We start from the raw sequence: 25,295 nt of genomic DNA on the forward strand, positions 1-25,295 counted from the left end.
TATATATATAGATATATATATTTACCCCAAAAATATATGGGGGATTGGAAATGATGCAGACAATTACATTAATGAAAGCAACAATCTATCCACAATATTAAAGCTGATCCACCCTCTAAAAAAATTATTAAAACAATTTAATAAAAACGTGCTTTAACCATTCAGACGTCCTGTTCTTATTGCATCCTGTGGTGAGTGTCTGTGTGGGGCACACCTTCAGCTAACACTTCCTATTTGAACTCCACCTCAATGTGTAATAGATGAAAAGAAGTAACCTCTCATGCCGGGTTTTTAAGGTATCGTGTGACAGACGTTGTGAACCTAGAAGTTCATGTGAGATGGGCTACCTTTGAAACCACAGAGAATTTTCTCAGAGATGTTTTGCTTTTTACATGCCTTTAAAAAAACGGACATTTTTGGTTCCCAGAATGTTCATGAGAGGGGCTCTATTTTAATTTGTGTGTTGACTATGCGCATGAAAGAAATATTCATGCATCATGCTAATTTAACAAACACACACAAGCAGTTTCCTTACAGGCAAAGTCATCCCAAAGTCCTATGAAACCTCATGAGAGTGAATAGTGATGATTAGAGAACAAACCTTCTGAACGGTGGAGGTGAGTTCCAGACACAGCTGAATGATCCTGTTCTTAGTGGAGGTGAAGTCACTGATCCCCGTCAGAGAAGTCCTGTTATATAGAGACCAGAGGAAGGACAGGAGTCGTTCCAATTACAACAACCCAAATAACACAGCAATAATCTATCTATTTCTGTGTGTACAATCATAACAATATCAGGTGCAATTATGGAGCTGAATGTGATGACAGTTCTGTATAATATAGCAATTATGAGTGTTGTTGTGTGACAGATGCATGAAGACAGCATCTAAATAAAAACAACCCAGGTATGTGAGAAATGTAATAGCAATTATTGTTGTTGACTTGATGAGAAGTGCTTTGACTCGTCTTGTACGTTTTGAGGGGTTACTAACAGCATCTGCTGTTGTCTGTCAATACAGATGTTTCATTTTGCAGCGCAGACCTTCTGGAATGCGTCTCAAGCCGACACAAGCACAGGAATACAACCGGCTGCATTACTTCACTTGGAAAGACTTCACTGTGGCTGTTTTGACTCCCAGACAGTAAAACATTTCCTCAAGTCAGGACTTTAACAAGATAACATGTATGTTAATATGGGCATCACTTAAGACCCTAATAGAATGCATTCCTTCCAGGTGAAATGTTAAGTGTGTGTGTGTGTGTGTGTGTGTGTGTATTTCTCTGTGTCTGTATGTCTGTGTGTGTGTGTGTGTGTGTGTGTGTGTGTGTGTGTCTGTGTGTGTGCGTGCCACTGCCTACGTGCATGTGTGTAAGTGTGTTTTGTATTGCCTACCTGTCCAGCCAGGCCAGTAGACTCTTGGCTGCTCCGATGAGCTCCACCACAGCAGTGAGGAAGTCATTGGGGGGTTTGTGGGACTTCTTGCCTTCGTACGACGGGTTCTTTCTGCGCTCCGACGCTGAGTTGTGGAGGTTGTTGGACGCCGCTCTCATACGACCAACCAGAGTCTTCAGGTTGTCTGTCTCCACCCCATAGTTCTAGAAGACAAAAAGAGATAAAAAATGTACTTGCATTGACTGTGATTTGTGGTTGTTTTAACCACCCTAGTTGAACGCACTGACTTGTAAGTCCGCTAAAATACCGAAATGTAAATTATAAACTGGGTGGTTCGAGCCCTGAATGCTGATTGGCTGACAGCCGTGGTATATCAGACCCTATACCATGGGTATGACAAAACATGTATTTTTACTGCTCTAATTACGTTGGTAGCCAGTTTATAATAGCAATAAAGCACCTTGGGGGTTTGTGGTGTATGGCCAATATACCATGGCTAACGGCTGTATCCAGGCACTCCGTGTTGCGTTAAGAACAGCCCTTAGCCGTGGTATATTGGCCATATATCACACCCCCTCGTGACTTATTGCTTAAATGTAAGGGCATATTCTCATAACACAACATTCAAAAATAAGAAAGAAATACACCCAGGTTATCTGACTCACTAAGTTTATCATAGTCACATACCATACATGTAGCTATCAGAGCTTTGATTAGTGTGATTAGCATGTGTGCTGTAATCCAGGCTGCATCACATCCGGACGTGATTGGGAGTCCCATAGGGCGGGCGCACAATTGGCCCAGCGTCGTCCGGGTTTGGCCGGGGTAGGCCGTCATTGTAAATAATAATTTGTTCTTAACTGACTTGCCTAGTTAAATAAAGGTTAAATAAATACAATTAAAATGAAGTAATCAATTCCATTCAAAACCAACTGGCTTGAGTTCAGCAAACATTTCCTATGTCCCAAATGGCACCCAATTCCATCTATAGTGCACTACCTTTGGCCAGTCTCATGGGCCCTCATAGGCTCTGGCCAAAAGTAGTGCACTACAGAGTGAAAAGGGTGCCATTTCAGACACAACCATTACCTTTCTGTTGTAATGTAGAGTGACAGAGGATTAAGGACTCCAGGGTCTTTCTCATGACCAAGTCTCTCTGACCAAGTTCATGACCAAGTTCTCAAGTCCCCCTACACTCAGGACCAGTCACCATGACAACCTGCATGGCCCATCATCTGACTAAAACATATTCCCATCCACATCTACCTGAATTACCTCAAATTCTAAGTGTGTGTGTGTGTGTGTTTGTTTGTGCTGAGTGTAAATGTAAGTGTGTGAACAAGGGAGGGAGGAAGATGGCAAGGGAGAACGATCAACCCTTTCATATCTACACAGCTCTAGGGGTTTAATAGCAGGCTAACACCTGTGGATCACTGGCCCTGTAACACCTGTGGATCACTGGCCCTGTAACACCTGTGGATCACTGGCCCTGTAACACCTGTGGATCACTGGCCCTGTAACACCTGTGGATCACTGGCCCTGTAACACCTGTGGATCACTGGCCCTGTAACACCTGTGGATCACTGGCCCTGTAACACCTGTGGATCACTGGCCCAGTAACACCTGCAGATCACTGGCCCCGAAACACCTGCGGATCACTGGCCCCGAAACACCTGTGGATCACTGGCCCCGAAACACCTGTGGATCACTGGCCCTGTAACACCTGTGGATCACTGGCCCTGTAACACCTGCGGATCACTGGCCCAGTAACACCTGCAGATCACTGGCCCCGAAACACCTGCGGATCACTGGCCCCGAAACACCTGTGGATCACTGGCCCCGAAACACCTGTGGATCACTGGCCCTGTAACACCTGTGGATCACTGGCCCTGTAACACCTGTGGATCACTAGCCCTGTAGCACAGCTATGGTAGACGGAGGTAAAAAGGCCTTAATTAAGTGCAAAGGATGGTGGGATGAGAAAGTCCAACAAGGTCTGATGGAGATCAAATAAAATCTCTTTAATTATTACCTTGATCACTATGAACACAGATACACACGCACACAGACACACACACAGACACGCACACAGACACGCACACAGACACGCACGACAGCTGTTCAGCGCGATCGTTCCTATCCTGAAGCATAGAAGCAATGGAAACTTCTGAAGCCAATGGAATGCCTATTCCTGTTCAGACGCTGAAGAGGGGAAAGGGAAAGTGAAGAAAGGGAGGAAGAGAGCATGTGACAGAGGGAGGAAAAGGAGAAAGTGTTGACTCTGAGATCTACAGCAGTTATGATGTATGGGGCACGGTCGGAGAGAGGAGAGGCAGGGGCAGAACCAATCACCAGACGGAAACCACAGGAACAATGGTGTAACGGCTTTTCCCGAGCGGGATGTGTGTATTACAGGGGGGTGGGGGGGTGGGGTCACATCTGTTTCCTGATCACCAGGAGATATCCCCGAGAACATAAAGCTCTGCCCAGATTGCATCCCAAATGGCACCCAATTCCCTATACAGTGCACTACGTTTGACCAGGGCCTATAGGGAGTAGTGCACTATGTAGGGTATAGGATGCCATTTGTGATGCAGCCCTGCTAGTCACCCACAGCCAACACTCGACCCTCACTACTTTATATTGGCCAGATAATGTATATTCCCTCTCATGTAGGACATGGTCAAGATCCCAGTTAATTTCCTTCAACCACCAAAGCTCTCTTAACCTGTTGGGGCTAGGCGACAGTATTTGCACAGCCGGATAAAAAACGTAAAAGAATTTAGGTTTTTGGATATAAAGAGGGACTTTATCGAACAAAACAAACATTTATTGTGTAACTGGGAGTCTTGTGAGTGCAACCATATGAAGATCATCAAAGGTAAGTGATTAATTTTATTGCTATTTCTGACTTTCGTGACTAGTCTACTTGGCTGGTAACTGTATGTAATGTTTTGTCTGCTGAGCGCTGTCCTCAGATAATCGCATGGTTGGTTTGCTTTCGCCGTAAAGCCTTTTTGAAATCTGACACGGCGGCTGGATTAACAACAAGTTAAGCTTTATTTTAATGTATTACACTTGTGATTTCATGAAAGTTAAATATTTATAGTAATTTAATTTGAATTTGGCGCTCTGCAATTTCACGGGATGTTGGCCAGGTGGGATGCTACCGTCCCACACCTCCTAGAGAGTTTTTAAAAGATAACAAGGTCCGGTATACTACCACCAAAGCTCTCTTAAAAGATAACAAAGTCCGGTATACTACCACCAAAGCTCTCTTAAAAGATAACAAGGACCGGCATACTACCACCAAAGCTCTCTTAAAAGATAATAAGGTCCGGTATACTACCACCAAAGCTCTCTTAAAAGATAATAAGGTCCGGTATACTACCACCAAAGCTCTCTTAAAAGATAATAAGGTCCGGTATACTACCACCAAAGCTCTCTTAAAAGATAATAAGGTCCGGTATACTACCACCAAAGCTCTCTTAAAACCTCTCTAAGGTATGTGGGACGCTACCGTCCCACCTGGCCAACATCCGGGGAAATTGCAGAGCGCCAAATTCAAAAACAGAAATACTCAAAATAAAAATTCAGAAAACATACAAGTGTTATACATCGGCTTAAAGATGAACTTCTTGTTAATCCAACCATGGTGTCAGATTTCAAAAAGGCTTTACGGCGAAATCAAACCATGCGATTATCTGAGAACAGCGCCCAGCACACAAAACATGACAAACCGTTACCAGCCAAGTAGAGGAGTAACAAAAGTCAGAAATAGCGATACAATTAATCACTTACCTTTGATGATCTTCATATGGTTGCACTCACAAGACTCCCAGTTACACAATAAATGTTAGTTTTGTTCAATAAAGTCCCTCTTATACTCACAGGTTTTAGAAGTGGGGGGGGAATAACCTGGTGGGGATCTGGGGGTCCTCCCTAAGAAATGGTTGGGGCATCTAAAACTAATTTCCAAGCATTTAAATACAATCTAATATACCCCTTTTGAGGTCAATTTGAGGTCACTTATTGTAAATAAGAATAGAATATGTTTCTAAACACTACTACATGAATGTGGATGCTACCATGATTATCCTGAAGGAAAAGTTATATACCCCCAAAAATACTAACCTCCCCTGTTATTGTAAGGGTGAGAGGTTAGCATGTCTTGGGGGTATGATATTTGTGCGTCTAACCTTCTCACTCATCATTATTCACGATTCATTCAGGCCTATCCGTAGCATCCACATTAATGTTGAAGTCTTTAGAAACATATTATATTCTTATTTACAATAAAGGTGACTCCAAAATAACAAAATACATTATTTACCATTAATTTCTATTGGGCACAAAATAATCTGAAACACAACAAAAACTAAAAGGAAATGCATCCAACAAATTTTTAGAGTCACAAACCTTTTAAAATGGGGGGACTATGTACAAAATGTGCTCTAATTTCAAAAACGGTTCACTTGATATGGATGAAAATACCCTCAAATTAAAGCGGACAGTCTACACTTTAACCTCATAGGCATTGTTTGTTTGAGCCAAAAGAAGAAAAAATGCCTCAATGTCCCAGAGAAAACGCAAGGAAATGAAGATAGTGGCAGCTGTACAGATGACTCATCCAAAGGACTTCTCAAACACGCCAGAAAGCTAACACCATATGATGCCTATCACCTTATTAATTCAGCCACTTACTTAGATAACTAGCAAGTTACATTTAGGGGTCGGGTAAACCCAGAATATATATATATATATATATATATATATATATATATATATATATACTGCTCAAAAAAATAAAGGGAACACTTAAACAACACAATGTAACTCCAAGTCAGTCACACTTCTGTGAAATCAAACTGTCCACTTAGGAAGCAACACTGATTGACAATAAATTTACATTTACATTACATTTTTAGTCATTTAGCAGACGCTCTTATCCAGAGCGACTTACAGTAGTGAATGCATACATTTCATACAATTTCATACATTTTTTTATATTTTTTTTTTTTTATTTTATATTTTTATTTTTTTTTTTATTTGGAATTTTTTTTTTTTTTTTTTTTTTTGACAAACCGCTGGTAACGGTTTGTCATTTTTCACATGCTGTTGTGCAAATGGAATAGACAACAGGTGGAAATTATAGGCAATTAGCAAGACACCCCCAATAAAGGAGTGGTTCTGCAGGTGGTAACCACAGACCACTTCTCAGTTCCTATGGTTCCTGGCTGATGTTTTGGTCACTTTGAATGCTGGCGGTGCTTTCACTCTAGTGGTAGCATGAGATGGAGTCTACAACCCACACAAGTGGCTCAGGTAGTGCAGCTCATCCAGGATGGCACATCAATGCGAGCTGTGGCAAGAAGGTTTGCTGTGTCTGTCAGTGTAGTGTCCAGAGCATGGAGGCGCTACCAGGAGACAGGCCAGTACATCAGGAGACGTGGAGGAGGCCGTAGGAGGGCAACAACCCAGCAGCAGGACCGCTACCTCCGCCTTTGTGCAAGGAGGAGCACTGCCAGAGCCCTGCAAAATGACCTCCAGCAGGCCACAAATGTGCATGTGTCTGCTCAAACGGCCAGAAACAGACTCCATGAGGGTGGTATGATGGCCCGACGTCCACAGGTGGGGGTTGTGCTTACAGCCCAACACCGTGCAGGACGTTTGGCATTTGCCAGAGAACACCAAGATTGGCAAATTCGCCACTGGCGCCCTGTGCTCTTCACAGATGAAAGCAGGTTCACACTGAGCACATGTGACAGACGTGACAGTCTGGAGACGCCGTGGAGAACGTTCTGCTGCCTGCAACATCCTCCAGCATGACCGGTTTGGCGGTGGGTCAGTCATGGTGTGGGGTGGCATTTCTTTGGGGGGCCGCACAGCCCTCCATGTGCTCGCCAGAGGTAGCCTGACTGCCATTAGGTACCGAGATGAGATCCTCAGACCCCTTGTGAGACCATATACTGGTGCGGTTGGCCCTGGGTTCCTCCTAATGCAAGACAATGCTAGACCTCATGTGGCTGGAATGTGTCAGCAGTTCCTGCAAGAGGAAGACATTGATGCTATGGACTGGCCCGCCCGTTCCCCAGACCTGAATCCAATTGAGCACATCTGGGACATCATGTCTCGCTCCATCCACCAACGCCACGTTGCACCACAGACTGTCCAGGAGTTGGCGGATGCTTTAGTCCAGGTCTGGGAGGAGATCCCTCAGGAGACCATCCGCCACCTCATCAGGAGCATGCCCAGGCGTTGTAGGGAGGTCATACAGGCACGTGGAGGCCACACACACTACTGAGCCTCATTTTGACTTGTTTTATGGACATCACATCAAAGTTGGATCAGCCTGTAGTGTGGTTTTCCACTTTAATTTTGAGTGTGACCCCAAATCCAGACCTCCATGGGTTGATAAATTGGATTTCCATTGATTATTTTTGTGATTTTGTTGTCAGCACATTCAACTATGTAAAGATAAAAGTATTTAATAAGATTATTTCATTCATTCAGATCTAGGATGTGTTATTTTAGTGTTCCCTTTATTTTTTGGAGCAGTGTATAAAAAAAAATATACACTATATACACAATATATATATATATATATATATATATAAAACGCATAAGAAATATCTTCCTGCATTTTGTAAATGTAGATGTAAAATGCTTCTAATTGTAATTTCTGCTCGGCATCAGACTAATTTTGGCCTTCAGTTGCACTTCTCAACTCAGATGAGAATTCATGAATGGGCATTTTATCAGCAGACAGTGCTCTGACTGATGTGGAGCTACTGTTCTCCATCATTCTATCAGCAGACAGCACTCTGACTGATGTGGAGCTACTGTTCTCCATCATTCTATCAGCAGACAGCGCTCTGACTGATGTGGAGCTACTGTTCTCCATCATTCTATCAGCAGACAGCGCTCTGACTGATGTGGAGCTACTGTTCTCCATCATTCTATCAGCAGACAGCACTCTGACTGATGTGGAGCTAGTCTTCTCCAGTACTTTTTTCGGTGTAGCCAGACAACTTTTCTCCAGTAAAATGCAAGATTAACTTTAAACAAAACATTAGGAAATGTAGCTGGCTACATTCTTTCTATGATAAACATCAGAAATATGATGGACATGCATCGTTTTTGCTTGTGTGGTCGCCAGCCAAATAGCGTTGCACTTCTGTTGCCATCTGATGAAAATGAAGCTATATTCTGCCGAATGTGTTGCAATAACGTATTTTCTGTGAAGGAAAACTATAGTTGCACGTCATATAAATTACTCTATTGAAGCAAAAAAAGCACTGTTCACTTTCATTATAAAACCCTGTCATTACACAGCTGGACTCCTGCTTTCTCCCATTGAGCTATTTACAAACAAACATGACTGGCTCAACTGTTCTGGGGAACTATGATAAGCTACATAATGTAAAATAATGTGACAGATGAAATGAAGAACGCGATCTGCTTTATCTCCTAAAGTATTGCACAAGTTGACTGCAGGTACTTACATAAAAAGTAGCTACAAATATAAAAATATATAGTAAAACTTCAATGAAATAGTTTCAACAGTATTGACGGTATCGAAAAAGCCGCTTGGACACACTCATCCCTAACCCTGACCCTAACACGTTCATGGGCCGCTTGGACACACTCATCCCTAACCCTGACCCATTAATGGGTCGCTTGGACACGCTTAGACTGAGGGAGAGAGAGATGGAGAAAGAGAGAGAGTTAGAGAGAGTGTGTGAAAGAGAGAGAGAGAGAGGCAGCTGACCGGACATTCTTCCCTAATCCTTGTGTCCTGACCAATGCCAGCCTCTCCCATCCATGGGCCGTTTGGACACGCTCAAGTTGGACTCGCTCTGGGCTCGCTCTGGGCTAAATAACAGTCACTCTGCCGAAGGCACAACAAGCTCTTGATGTTTACTCTTTTTACTGTTTATTCAAGAGGACCCTCAAAAACAAGATGGTAGTTCAAGATAAGATAAAAATGTCAAAGCCACTTGATACCAAGGCACTGGCACAATGCACTGACCAACTCACTGTTACAGCTTAACTAAAGTTATCAGAAGTAAAGCTAGTACCAGAAGCACCACCCAGACTCAGTAGGCCTACTACACACATCCAGCTCCATACACTATCACTTCACCAGGTTCATTGGAAATTACAGGGGCATGAATGTTATCATGCTGGAATGTGGCCCTTTGATCTAATTCCCACTTTTAGAGTGACCTAAAATGACATTGCCATTTGGGACATGGGAACGGGAAGTTGACACACGATCAAACCATGATCAAACTATAGTTATGCTATATTTGAATGGATGATTGGACATGACGTTGGTTGATAGTCTGACATCTGTAGATCATATATACGCCTAAGGGACTATTCAAATAAAGTGTGACCAAACCTTATGCTCTGATAGGATATGAAGGAAGGTGTGTGTGTGGGAGGTGTTGTGATTATTAGACTACTAACCAGAGCACAGAGCAGGTCGACAGCCTCCAGCACCAGTTCCTGCTGTCCAATCCTGGTCACACCCAGTTCTAGCAGGTCCTGGTGGGAGATCTTCAACAGCTGCTCCCCGTCAATCTTCTCACGCTCAAAGTACGGGACATACTGCTGCAGGCTGTCGTCCAGGCCTGGGAAAGATAGACAGAGAGAGATAGAAAGAGAGAGGGGGAGGAGGTAGAGAGGGAGAGAGAGCGAGAGAGTGATGTAGAGAGAAAGAGAGAAAGAGAGAAAGAGGTAGAGGGAGAGAGGTAGAGGGATAAAGAGAGAGGTAGAGAGAGAGCGAGAGGTAGAGGGGGAGAGAGAGAGACAGATGTAAGACAAAGAGCTTCTTTCAGAGTCCAAGACCTGTTATGATACCACACAAGTGTTGAAGAAAACACTGGTAGTGAGTCAATATAAGCTGTTTACCAGTCCATCACTCAGGCATTTCTCAGGATAGCACTGTCCAGCAATAACCAGAATCAAACTGATCTCTGACCACCAGTGACCACATATCTAGCCACCCAGAATCAAACTGATCTCTGACCACCAGTGACCACACATCTAACCACCCAAAATTCCACACCGTGCACATAGCAGCAGCAGTTATGACCATCACATACAGCATCTCATCTGTTGTTCAGACCTTCTGACCCAAACGGCATTAGCAACTGGTCCCCAAAACGGACATGTTTGTAAATAGTGAAGAAAAAAGCAACTGCCACCACATGGGACCATTAAAATCCCAGACAACCATTGCTCCGTTTGGCTTGGAATGCCGTGCTACGCCACAGATGACTCACTTTGAAACTGCGTCCCAAATGGCACCTTATTTCTTAAGGGGACATAGGGAATAGGGTGCCATAGTGCACTACTTTTGACCAGGGTACATAGGGAATAGGGTGCCATAGTGCACTACTTTTGTCCAGGGGACATAGGGAATAGGGTGCCATAGTGTACTACTTTTGACCAGGGGGCATAGGGAATAGGGTGCCATTTGGGACAGATCTCCAGAGTTTACGGAGCAGAGACGCCTCTTAACTAGCATGTAATGTGTTGCCTTCTGCCACATTTGTGTTAGCACAAGCTAATGACTGTGTTGTTACACTAAAGCACTCTGGTTAATCTTTACTCAACCAAAGTAATGTTTCTAAGTGTTTTGACCTTTCACGAGGATAGAACTGCTAAATATTAGATGAAATGCTCATTCTAAATGGTTGGGGAAAGAAATTAGCCCTGTGCCATTGGGTGGAGATGTAGGTGGGCGGAAAGTAATGCATGGGTCAGCTGACAAGGCTTAATGTGTTGTCTATAAGGCTGTGATGAAGGGATAAGGTAACTAGCATGCAGGATCACGTTTCAGACACCTGAGGAGGGCAATAATCTCTCTCAACAGCAAGAGAGGACCAGCCAGTGTCACGCTACACAGCCCATCACCTGTTAATGATGACACACAACAGGTGAATCACAAATGGCCAGAGCCCATCAAAAGTAATGCAAGATTCTCAAATTAATTTACAGTCATAAAACATTTGTATCATTCTTGAACTAGATTTAACCTCAACCTTCTTGGGGTTTGGCTCAGTCCAATGTTGGGACAAACTTCAAAGCCCAACTAAACTCTGGCTTAGTGTGGATTACAATGATGAAATATTTCAAAACATCCCTGTCTTCCTGCTTTAGGAACGCTATTCAAAAAGAAAGACTTGACTATTCCAGCTAAGAGTTAATTACTTAACAGTCACTATGGTTACAGGCAAAGACGTCCCCACACACATTAAATATTTACATTGAGAGATCTGTGACCAGGGAAAGTATGTTGCTATCAGTTACAGTATACTGTACCTTCAAAAAGACACCAAACAACTGGTGCAGCTGGATGTCATACAGACATAATTTTAGCCAGTTTGCTACAGCAGGAAAATAATCCTGCATCAAAAAGAAATGTGAATTATCATGTTGATTATAATTAATGGACATTTTTGTAGGGGTTGATACATTTTTCATTAGGGAAAATCAAGTCTGAAATTTCGGAAGCCTTTTAAAATCTCAAATACACTACAAGTTTTAAATGTACTGCATTGCAGGAAAGTTGTCCTGTAACAGGGTGATCAAATGAAGATCCTACATCTGTATATAGGCTGCTGTGGAAATGAGTGAAGCACAAATGGAGCTAATTCCGGTTATTTAAGTAGGCCTAGTGATGCAAAAAGGCAGAACTTTTTAACTTCTGATAAGCTGCAAAATATCATTGTTTGTGTACTAGCTGTCCCTTAGCCGAATCAAATTGTGCTCGTACAATTGTATAGTTTGTTTATCAAGCTTTCACATAATGTGCACAACCACCACCGCAACAATCTAATCTTCTCTCAATTGATACATGTAGCAGCAGCTCTTAGATCATTAACACATCTGCTCAGTGTGAAAGCCCCCACACTGTACATTTCACATGTGAAAACACACCGAAAAACAGTCAGCCAAATGAAAAGTCTTCTAATCTGGACACAGATCATGCCCGACCTACTCCCAAATCCTGTGGCTAACAAGTATATAGTTTCTCAAGGTTTTGTTACAACTGAGGGAATAGTGCAAGGCCTCTCTCTTTACCTCTCTCTCTCTTTACTAGTATTCACAGCTCTGGCCCTCTGGCCTCACAACCAATGAACTGACAGTGGGCTAGTCGTTTGTGTACAAAAGGCAGGAGCGCTGTACGACTCTATTGCTTTTACACTGACCAACCTCTTTAACAGACAGAAGCATCTTAATTGTTTTCACTGCTCTATTGACAGTTGACAATAGCCCAAGATTCTACAAATGGCTCCAACTTGAGACAGAACTTGATAAGAACTTGATAAATTAGAACTCTGAATTCCCTCGTTGACCAGTAAAATCAATGATCATGTTTTATCTCTTCTCTATGCATGTTCACAAAAACGGTGTTATAAAGTAGTCTTGAACTGTTTATGATGAAGGAAATAACCCCATTACAGGATGAACCATGTAGTAACTACACTCTTACAACAAAATGGATCTTCGGCTATCCCCATACGAACCAAAAGGGATCTACCTGTAACCAGAAAGTGCTCGTCAAAGAGTTCTCCTATGAAGAACCCTTATTGGTTCTAGAAAGAACATTTCTTTCTAAGAGTGTATGAATATTGACCTCCTCATCTGATTATGGAGATTTATGCAAAGAAGAAATGGGTTACTGAGAAAATGGCTGAGGTCAGTAAACTCTTGTGCATGACTCAGGCTGCAATCACATTCCACAGAAAAATCCAGTTAATCATTTATCGGAAACATAAAAACAAACAAAACCCAGACGCATCTAGAATTTGGTTGCTTTCCTCCTCAAGTGTTTCACTTTCTTTGCCTAGTAAACCATCTTTGATGTGTTTTGCTAGACTGTGTTGTGAGTGGTAACATTTAACCAACCAACTGTGATAAGTGCGTTAACAAGCTAGCAGCATGCATTCTGTCTATATTTAATAGGTTTGATAGATTGGACATTGAACTGAAGTGAACGCTGCCTCTGGCTTGTTCATCCCATCACACAAAGGCACGTGTTGTGCCGTCTGGGGTAGACAGGCAATAAATGAGTGGAGTTTGGACCTGCAGAGCTGGGGTCAACAGAGGGAATATTTACTTCATCCTTCACAACAGAACAGAGGTGGTGGTGGTCGTCAATCGAAAGGAATTGACAGTGGTTCTAAAGCATTCAGACTATTTATAGACTCCACTAACCCACTCAGAAAGGAGAGGAAACACCCTATCTCAGGAAAACAGATTCATGAGGAAAAAGGATTTCCTTCACCGCACAAAACAATTGTGTGTGTGTGTGTGTGTGTGTGTGTGTGTGTGTGTGTGTGTGTGTGTGTGTGTGTGTGTGTGTGTGTGTGTGTGTGTGTGTGTGTGTTCTGGGAAAAATCCAGAATTAGCGTAATAGTAGCCTATCCTATTCAAAACAACCAGTGACAGACAGTGCCTACTCTTCACAGATCTCTCCAACATTTTGGGAGTAGCAAACAGGTTACAGGGTTGCCTTATGTACTGTAACAGGGTTAATTAATGGTATGTTTGTTCCCATGGAAACCCTTCTTCTGACTGATATAAACTGGATGGGGACACTGTGTCCCTAGTGGCATCCTATTCCCTATATATTGAACTACTTTTGAACAGAGCCGGAGTGCACTTTAGCGTGCCATTTGAGACTCAGCCACTGAAGAGAAAGTTTCCATGCCCTGCTATTTTGAGGAGTGATTGGACATAAAACTGAGTCATAATAATAATACTAAATGAATAACAGCCTCTCCTATCTACGTTCCTATGTACGTCAGAGAAACTAATGGTAACACGTAACCAGGATGTATGGTTCTGAGTGAGTCAGTTCAGGCCAACCATTAGTGCGTAGTGATAATGTGGTCAACCATTAGTGTGTCCTGCGTTGTGATAATGTGGTCAACCAAATCAAATCAAACTTTATTTGTCACATGCGCCGAATACAACAAGTGTAGACCTTACCGTGAAATGCTTACTTACAAGCCCTTAACCAACAGTGCAGTTCAAGAGGAGTTAAGAAAATATTTACCAAATATAGAGTAAAAAATTTTAAATTATAAAAAGTAACACAATAACGAGGCTATATACAGGGGATACCGGTACCGAGTCAGTGTGCGGGGGTACAGGTTAGTTGAGGTAATTTATAAATGTAGGTAGGGGTGAAGTGAAGGGGTGAAGTGACTATGCATAGATAATAAACTGCGAGTAGCAGCAGTGTACAAAACAAATGGGGGGGGTCAATGTAAATAGTTCGGTGGCCATTTGATTAACTGTTCAACAGTCTTATGGCTTGGGGGTAGAAGCTGTTAAGGGGCCTTTTGGACCTAGACTTGGCACTACGGTACCGCTTGCTGTGCAGTAGCAGAGAGAACAGTCTATGACTTGGGTGACTGGAGTCTCTGACAATTTTATGGGCTTTTTTCTGACACCGCCTATTATATAGGTCCTGGATGGCAGGAAGCTTGGCCCCAGTGATGTACTGGGCTGTACGCACTACCGTCTGTAGCGCCTTACGGTCAGATGCCGAGCAGTTGCCATACCAGGCGGTGATGAAACTGGTCAGGATGCTCTCGATGGTGCAGCTGTAGAACGTTTTGAGGATCTGGGGACCCATACCAAATCTTTTCAGTCTACTGAGGGGGAAAAGGTTTTGTCGTGCCCTCGTCACGACTGTCTTGGTGTGTTTGGACCATTCCTTGGTGATGTGGACACCAAGGAACTTGAAACTCTCAACCTGCTCTACTACAGCCCTGTCGATGTTAATGGGGGCCTGTTCGGCCCGCCTTTTCCTGTAGTCCACAATCAGCTCCTTTGTCTTGCTCACATTGAGGGAGAGGTTGTTGTCCTGGCACCACACTGCCAGTTCTCTGACCTCCTCCCTATAGACTGTCTCATCGTTGTCGGCACTGTTGTGCCGTCAGCAAACTTAATGATGATGTTGGAGTCGTGTTTGGCCACACAGTCGTGGGTAAACAAGGAGTACAGGAGGTGACTAAGTACACACCCCTGAGGGGTCCCAGTGTTGAGGATCACTGTGGCAGACGAGTTGTTGCCTACCCTTACCACCTGGGGGCAGCCTGTCAGGAAGTCCAGGATCCAGTTGCAGAGGGAGGTGTTTAGGCACAGGGTCCTTAGCTTAGTGATGAACTTTGAGGGCACTATGGTGATGAACGCTGAGCTGTAGTCAATGAACAGCATTCTCACATAGGTGTTCCTTTTGTCCAGGTGGGAAAGGGCAGTGTGGAGTGCGATTGAGATTGCGTCATCTGTGGATCTGTTGATGCGGTATGCGATTCACCATTAGTTTGCACTGCGTAGTGATAATGTGGTCAACCATTAGTGTGTACTGCGTAGTGATAATGCGGTCAACCATTAGTGTGTACTGCGTAGTGATAATGTGGTCAACCATTAGTGTGTACTGCGTAGTGATAATGTGGTCAACCATTAGTGTGTACTGCGTAGTGATAATGCGGTCAACCATTAGTGTGTACTGCGTAGTGATAATGTGGTCAACCATTAGTGTGTACTGCGTAGTGATAATGTGGTCAACCATTAGTGTGTACTGCGTAGTGATAATGTGGTCAACCATTAGTATAGCATCATGCCAGTACATCTGTTACGTGTAAATGTAAATTACTATCTTCCTTTATTCAATACAATTACTTTGAAGATGTTCTGGTGGTGTCATTAAGCTGTAATCAATTTAAACAACATGACCTTGTAGTCGTTAGTGACCAGTGGTCACACATAACTGCAACAGGTAGGTAAGTGTATGTGATGTGTCACCCTATGGACTGTGGTAGCAGGTGGGCCCCTAATAATAAGGAACAATTCAAAAAGAAACAGGAAGAGGAGGTTGATCTGTTTCCTCAGAGGCTTGTTTGGGTTCACTCCTGATAAGCTCAACTAATGGCAGAGGGTTGTGGTGGTAAGGTGAAAGAGTCTTATGACGCAGACTGAGGTGTCTCCAAGATGAAACTTGGGGTGCATCCTAAATGGAACCCTATTCCCTATAGTGCGCTACTTTTGACCCATGGGGCTAAGGTCAAAAGTTGTGCACTATATAGGGAATAGAGTGCCCTTTGGGACACACCCTTGGAGTCCTCCTCCTCCTCCCTCTAAACAAGCACATAAACTGGATGCTCCTGTCCTGTGGGAAGAAGTTTCATGCATACAGTCTTTCTTATCCAAAAGATAACAGTGAGTGTGTTATGTCACACCCAAATGAAAAATATCAAAAGGGCAAATCTATATTTATCTAATAGAATAAGGATAACCGCTTGATAACAACCCAAACTTCAGTAAATAACTCAACAGAATTGGGAGTTGCATGACCTAAATCTATAGTCTTGAATCTTGATTTTCAATCAATCACAATCATCCTCTATAATCGCACCTGCCAGAAGAGCACGGGAAAATGCAGACTTGCCTGAGCGTGTTTCTCACTGATGTTTACGTCTACTGTATCCGAGTTATGCATTTTCAAAGTCTCATATACAAGGGGCAGGATATATAAAACATTTACTTTTTTACTGTTCATTGTCAATTATTTCCCTGTTATTACTATTATTATGCTCTGGTTATTTATATGTTTATAAAAATCTAATCAAATCAAAATAAATTGTCACATGCGCCGAATAGAACAGGTGTAGACCTTAAAGTGAAATGCTTACTTACAAGCCCTTAACCAACAATGCTTTAAGAAGTTTTAAGAAAAAGAATTGTTAAGTAAAAAATAGATAAGTAAAAAATATAAAATAAAAGTAACAAATAATTAAACAAGAGCAGTAAAATAACAATAGCGAGGCTATATACAGGGGGTACCAGTACAGAGTCAATGTGGAGGCTATATACAGGGGGTACCGGTACAGAGTCAATGTGCGGGGGCACCAGTTAGTCGAGGTAATTTAGGTAATATGTACATGTAGGTTGAGTTAAAGTGACTATGCATAGATAATAAACAGAGAGTAGCAGCAGCGTAAAAGAGGGGTCTGGGTAGCCCTTTGATTAGCTGTTCAGGAGTCTTATGGCTTGGGGGTAGAAGCTGTTAAGAAGCCTTTTGGACCTAGACTTGGTGCTCCGGTACCACTTGCCGTGCTGCAGCAGACTGAACACTCTATGACTAGGGTGGCTGGAGTCTTTGACAATTTTTAGGGCCTTCCTCTGACACCGCCTGGTACAGAGGTCCTGTATGGCAGGAAGCTTGGCCCCAGTGATGTACTGGGCCATACGCACTACCCTCTGTCATGCCTTGCGGTCGGAGACTGAGCAGTTGCCATACCAGGCAGTGAAGCAAGCAGTAAGGATGCTTCCTAAATACCTGACAGACAGCTTCACTAAATTATGCCACTATATTTACACGCATTTGAAGGTATGCCAAGAAAGATCTGAGATATAGCTAATTTAATTATTGACGGCCCCCAAACAAGCAGCATATGGCATTCATAACATGCAACACATCAGCCCTCGATAGACGGCTTGGGTTCTTTCACTGGGACAACCCTCCTAGGACAATTAAAGGAAGACAGCAGTACCATCTGAATAAAGACAGCTTCCTTCGTTGCCATCTCCTGGATGCAAATTCAAGGGGCTCTGATGCTCCACTCTTCTTAATGGGGTGAGCTGCTAACAGGTCAAGCGTATCATAATGTCATCAATCACAGCTTAACGACACTTCAATATGAACACATGCCGTAAATGCTGACACAATGGCCATGCAGGGGTTGTGTGTACTGTACTGTCAGATCCTCTACAGATGCTGTCTCATCTAGGGTTGCAAAGGGTCGGAAACTTTTCAGTAAATTTCCAGAATTTTCCCGGAAATTTTCCATGGGAAGTTAAGCCCGGGAATTTGAGGAATTTCGCTTAAATTCATCAAAAAAGTTAGCTTATAACAGTGAACCTTTTTTGTGGGATACACATAAAGCAATTCTAGGTCTTGTGGCATATTTTAGTTAAACTATCCCCAATTCAATGGAATTGCAACCCTCTGCATGCACTGTGCATTCTTCCATCACATGTACAGCTGATTCTCAAGATCTTGCACACTAATGAGACGCTATTGAGCCCACACTACTACACTGTCTGGGCCAAGGACTACATGCTTTCTGGTAAGTTTTGATTTTAACACAGGGCGGGGTGAATATATTTTATATGACATACATGATTTTTTGTTAACTAGTAAATAGTAGCCTACAGCAAAGTGTGTTTAAATCATTTTTAACTTGTTTAGAATTTCTGCTAGTTAGTTTTTGCTACCATGTGGGTTTTAGCTTGCTTGAGCCTGATAACTGAGGAGTGTTAATTCACCTGTTTCCATACATGTTACATTTGAAAACATTTATCTTACAAAGGAGTTGTTTAATCCAACTGCTTAACTATTTATCTGTACATGGAATTGTATATATATTTTTTTTACACATTTTTTCCTAATCTTTACAGGAAAATACACTGGCACTATCTGATGTGTGGAGACATTTCACTGCAGCTAATGAAGAATGAAAAGATGTGTACATTTGCAAATATGCAACAAAGATGCAGAATCATCTGGCCAAGTGCATAAAGTTCCCTCAGCGCTCACAACAAGCAACCTCTGACAAAAGTCCCTCTACTTCTATTCGCGGTGTAAATGATGAATCAGACACCTTATCGATAGCAACAGCTCATGGTCCTCCTGGAATCAGAAGTTTTTTTGACTTAATGGAGGAACGTAGTCAGTGAAATGCTGATGAATGTCTTGCTCGAGCTGTGTATGCAACTGGTTCACCTCTGATGCTCACAGGCAATGTGTATTGGAAGAGATTTCTGAATGGTCTTCGCCCAGCATACACCCCTCCAACCAGACATGCTTTATCTACTAACTTGCTGGATGCAGAGTTCAACAGAGTTCAAGTGAAGGTCAAGCAAATCATAGAGAAAGCAGACTGCATTGCAATCATTTCTGATGGGTGGTCGAATGTTCGTGGGCAAGGAATAATTAACTACATCATCTCCACCCCTCAACCAGTATTCTACAAGAGCACAGACACAAGGGACAACAGACACACCGGTCTCTACATTGCAGACGAGCTGAAGGCAGTCATCTGTGACCTTGGGCCACAGAAGATATTTACATTTACATTTACATTTAAGTCATTTAGCAGACGCTCTTATCCAGTGCGACTTACAAATTGGTGCATTCACCTTATGATATCCAGTGGAACAACCACTTTACAATAGTGCATCTAAATCTTTTAAGGGGGGGGGGGGGGGGGGGGGTTAGAAGGATTACTTTATCCTATCCTAGGTATTCCTTAAAGAGGTGGGGTTTCAGGTGTCTCCGTGTCTATTTGCACTGGTGACAGACAATGCTGTGAACATGAAGGCTGCTTGGTCTAAAGTGGAGGAGTCCTACCCTCATGCATTGAATCTGCTCCTCAAGGACATCATGGCACTGCAAACAATGCATACACTCTACAAGAGAGCCAAGGAAATGGTTAGGTAGTTGAAGGGTCATCAAGTTATAGCAGCAATCTACCTCACTGAGCACAGTGAGAAGAATAAGAGCACCACATTGAAGCTGCCCAGCGACACCCATTGGGGTGGTGTTGTCATCATGTTTGACTGTCGCCTGGAGGGGAAGGAGTCTCTCCAAGAAATGGCCATATCACAGTCTGCCAATATGGACAGCCCCATCAAGAGGATCCTCCTGGATGATGTATTTTGGGAGAGAGTGGTAAGCAGCCTGAAACCTATAGCAATAGCCATTGCACGGATTGAGGGAGACAATGCCATCCTGTCTGATGTTCAGACTCTGCTCGCAGATGTAAGAGAAGAAATCCGTACTGCCCTGCCCACTTCACTGTTGCTCCAAGCAAAGAAAACTGCAGTTCTGAAATACATCAAAAAGCATGAAGACTTCTGCCTGAAGCCCATACACGCCGCAGCATACATGTTGGACCCCAAGTATGTTGGGATGAGCATCCTGTCTGGTGCAGAGATCAACAAGGCCTACTGTATGGTGTCTTCACTACCGTGTCTCGACACCTTGGCCTGGATGAGGGCAAGGTTCTTGGTAGTCATTCAATATTCCCTTTCTTTTGTTGTTCAGTGAAATCATCCCATGTGAAGAGTCAACTCATTTAATTAAAGTTCAATTCGTAACTAAATTGTTTTTTAAATTTGTATTGGAAGGTTTTAATAATTTGCAATTATGTCTACTTATGATAAGGTAAAAGTTTGTTTCTATCATCATATGATATGGTAAATATATCCAATGCAAAAAACATCTACATTTAAATTGTATTCATATTAATTTGCATATATTCCCGTTAATTCCCACGGAAAGTTTCTACCTCTGAATAATCCAGAAAATGTGCAACCCTAGTCTGATCTAAACAGAACTCATAATTTATAACTAATAATAAGGTAGGCATATATTGTAAGGGCATAAGCAAGGCTTTCCCTGGTTCAGTGTTGCTGGGACATCCCCTAAAGGCAGTTTCCCACACCATTCCATTGGAATCAACACAGTTGAATTCAAGGCATTAGAATAGATACATTCAGAGTTATATTGAAGGCAATAGAAGTTTGCCTCTGACTTTCACACTAAGATGTCACCCTGCCTCCATTAGTTTAGTGATCACCAACAGAAGGGAGAAGTGTGCAGCCCACAATAGAATCCACTCCGCATGGTGATGCATTAGGAATTTTAGGAATTTATTTTGTCATATGTGACTGGACAGGAGTAGGTTCATAATGCCTGAAATCCACTGCCATGGTTATTTATTCAATGGAGACAAGTGTGGACATGGATTTTGTAAAGCATAATAGGGAATGAAATGTGCTGATTTAGATGAAAGGGGCAATATGCAGTTGAAACAATAACAAAGTACCCTCCACTCCTGTTTCGGTAAAAAGCTGAGGGATGGGGCTAGAGAAACTAACCACTCTCAAATTCATAGCCAGAGCTATGGATGCAAGGACTGGCCATCCATGATATCAAAATGATAGTTTTAGGCATGTATACAGTGTTTGTTTAGATTTACAATGTTTACAACCATTGGAGTAAAACAAGCTTATATGTTGGGTTCTGATGGGGTTGAACTAAGCTCATGATGCATTCATGAGTTATATTCTTCAAGAATCAATGGGTATATATCATTCATTTCTAAGTTAAAAAAAATTGGTGTAGAAACTGCAGATTGACCCTCTTAAGGTAGCCTACCAGTGGGTTCCTAGAAGGTGACAGTTGAGCTTTGGTTGTCAAAAGCACATAGTGAGCACAGGTACGTTAAAGTAAACATAAACCTTTCTCCCCGTTGGCACACAATTTCCTTTCATCATCAAATGTCATTTTAAAATGGCTTTAAAGATGAGACTTAATAGCTGCCCAAACAAGCAATAAAACACTATGTTACAAACTATTAATACGACACCTAGGCTGCTTCTAATAGATACCGACTGTCAAATGCAACTTTTATTGCTATTTGTAACACTGTTATTCACTCATTCTCACTCAACATTCTCAATAAGGGGCAATTTTAAATTGAACGTTGTTTAATAAAACCAATGAAAATCAAATCAACTCAAATTGTATTTGTAACATCCTTCGTAAACAACAGGTGTAGACTAACATTGATACGCTTACTTACGGCCCTTCCCAACAATCCTGAGAAAAAAACATAATTAAAGCAGAAAGTTTGACAATTAATTAATTAACAGACAATTAAATATGCAATAGCCGAACAACGAATTATATAGTTAAAGTGAAACAAACATAGGCTATTCAAAAAATGTATTACACATTAGGCTAATATAATGGTAACAGTGTTTGTTAGAATTAGGAAGGCTAATCAACTCACCTCTTATCCAATCTACAACTTGTTTAGAAGTCCACTTTGTTATGGGATCCATCTTTGAAATGGTGCTCTCTAAAATTGAACCGGCTTTTTTTTTCTTTGTCTTTTAGGTTAGCTTTGATGAAAAATCAGTAATTCCACATAGTAGGCATAATAGACATGTAACTACTACGAAAATACATGGACATAGTCCTATCACGCACGCCTCTCCCGCTACAGCCCTGATGACAGACCGATCGCATGTGGGGAAACAACAAGTTTACAGTGGAGCGGCGCAAACATGAGAAGGGGCGGGAGTGTCCGATTACAGTTCAGGTCATCAACCCGATTCAACTAAAACCGTTACATATATCAATTCTACTAGAGTCTATTGCAGGCAAATAGCGAAGTTTATTGTGAAACTTCATGAATGTACTAATCAACAGGTTTCTATGACAATAATACAGTACACTAACCTAACCTAACCTACTATTATGAAAAACATGTGACGTGTTAGAAATGTATCTCAAACTTTCTCAGGACAGATTCTCACACAACAGTTTGATCTAGTGGTCTCTAATTAGACTCCTCATATTTTCTAAGTCTTAAACCATCTATTCATGTGTTGGGTGTTTCCTGATGTGACTTTTTTAGGTCCCAAAAGTTTCCCATGGGAAGAGTGCAGGCAACATTGATGTGGGGGCAGTGATATCATACAAGACATGAGGGGACAGGACTTTTAAGGGTTTTATGGGGACTTTGGGTTACGTGGGTTATGAGAATAATTTTTCGATGACAAGGGTGTAAACGAACAACAACACAATTTATTGTGGGTGGGTGTCATGTTTAATTGAATCAATAAGTTCATAATAATTTTGGGGGGGACTGGATAAATGACAGGCTTTGCCACTATATCTAGAAACATCGTAGCATTCATTTGTCTGGCAATACAATCCACAACCTGTAAAACATCTTGAGAAGTAAAAGTTTTATTTAAGGAAAGACTGCCCTCTTCTGACAACAGGAGGTTGGTTGTCTTCTGCTGCTGTATGTAGACTAGCCTACTACCACTGGGCACACGGGTAGAATCAATGTTGTTTCCACGTCATTTCAATGGAGTTACCTTGAACCAACCTGGAATAGACTTTGAATTGATCAACCCAGTTTCACAGATTATTGTGAAATAGACACAAAGTACATTTTTTCATGTCCAGTACAACATTTTCTATACACTGCATTTCAATCACAGATAAAGACAGTAGGTAACTTAATAAGACTGAAACAAGGGAGGTTCGTCGGGAGTATGGGTGGGTGTACAATGCGAACGTCTAGCAACCCAAAGGTTGTGTGTTTGAATCTCATCACGGATAACCAGTATTTTCGCTAATCAGCTACTTTGCAACTACTTACTACTTTTTAGCTACTTTGCAACTACTTAGCATGTTAGCTAACCCTTCCCCTATAACATAACTCCTAAACCTAACCATTTAACTTCTTAACTAGCATGTTAACTAGCCCTAACCTTAACCCCTAAACCTAACCCTAAACTTTACCCCAACCTTAACCCCTAGCCTAGCTAACGTTAGTAACCTAGCTAGCCTTGCTAACGTTAGCCGCAACAAATTGGAATTCGTGTAATGTACCAAAATGAGTTATGTAGAAATAAAATCATAATACACACAAAATGCGTAATGATGAAAATCGTGTAATATACATGAAAAGGTGGACTTTTTCGGAGGACTGTCAAAAATGTGTGTCTATTTCACAATAAACTGTCATTGTGTGTTGGAATTTATGTCTGTGCCCATTGGGTAGTAACAGCTGTAGGATTTTAATTTGAGCCGGTGTTACAAGGGCACGGAGCTCAGGTTGATCAATGCAGCAGTTTGTCCTTCAGTTGGTTTTGTTGTTAGGAGTGGAAAACCATGTCCTTTATGAGAGCTACACAGAGAGGAAAAATAGACATTGTCTGTAACAAGAGTGTGTGTGCAATTGTACAATTTATTGCATAAACAAACTGCTGAAGCCTTTTTAAACCTCAAATACACTACACGTTTTAAATGTACTGCATTGCAGGAAGGTTCTCCTTCATCAGGTGTCACAATGCGAACATCTAGCAACCCAAAGGCTGTCATGTATACTTCCTCTCCGGCCTCTAGGTCATCAGGCTGCTGATTATCCCGCACACCTGTCACCATCGTCTCGCGCACCTGCGCCTCATGACACTCCATCACCTACTTGCTTATCTTCCCTATATCTGTCACTCCCCTTGGTTCTTTCCTCAGGTGTTATTGACTCTGTTTTCATGTCGGTGCTTGTTTGTGTTTCAAGTTTCGTGTTTATTGTTTCTTTTATTTATTAAAACACTCCCTGAACTTGCTTCCCGACTCTCAGCGCACTCGTTACACATCTGTACTTGACTTTAGCAGTTGGAGAACACTTGACAGGGAAGTCAATACTAACTCCCCCAATATACATGTACCAACTGAAAAAATAAGTTGGTATTTACATTATCTCCATAGCTAACTTGCTCAGATTGGCTATTTGGAAGAAGCACTTTCTTTACGTGAATCTGTCGGTGAGCTTGTTCATTGAGGCTCAGAGTAATATAGTTGCATACATACAGAATACAATATAATAGGATCGCTATGCACAGACTAATCCATGACTATAACATTAGGCTCGCAATACAGACTTGTACTGTATATGCAGGATTACTTGGGTATTCATTAATGAATGCAATGTAGAACTTGTTCAGACATTGACAAGTAAGCCCTCCTCTGCCGAAATATAAACTTGTTCTGAACAATATTTTCCTTTCTATGCTTGACACTCTTGTGTTCCAAGGTTTTGCTATTCTGTAGTTTTCCACAGGCCAAGACTAATAGAACAAAATAATGATTTGTTTGGAGGAAATTCACTGTGGGCCAGGAAAATGTATCGGTGTTACAAGGGCACGGCGCTCAGGTTGATCAATGCAGCAGTTTGTCCTTCAGTTGGTGTTGTTAGGAGTGGAAAACCATGTCCTTTATGAGA

General features: G+C 42.1%; 1 protein-coding gene across 2 annotated transcripts in view; it reads right to left on the bottom strand.

Moving 5' to 3' along the window:
* The window catches only part of LOC106571244 (connector enhancer of kinase suppressor of ras 3), a 50,057-nt gene extending 27,513 nt beyond the window's left edge, over positions 1-22,544 (bottom strand). For both annotated transcript variants that reach the window (XM_014144045.3, XM_014144044.3), the window contains exons 1-4: positions 22,284-22,544; positions 9,868-10,031; positions 1,393-1,595; positions 602-689 (exon numbers count right to left, since the gene is read on the bottom strand). In XM_014144045.3, the coding sequence (XP_013999520.2) occupies positions 602-689; positions 1,393-1,595; positions 9,868-10,031; positions 22,284-22,335 (507 nt within the window). In that variant the 5' untranslated portion in view covers positions 22,336-22,544. The remainder of the gene's footprint in view (positions 1-601; positions 690-1,392; positions 1,596-9,867; positions 10,032-22,283) is intronic.
* Positions 22,545-25,295: the final 2,751 nt, after the last annotated feature.

This window comes from Salmo salar, chromosome 15 (genome assembly GCF_965601325.2).
Source record: "Salmo salar chromosome 15, fSalSal1, whole genome shotgun sequence".
NCBI classification, from domain to species: Eukaryota; Metazoa; Chordata; class Actinopteri; order Salmoniformes; family Salmonidae; genus Salmo; species Salmo salar.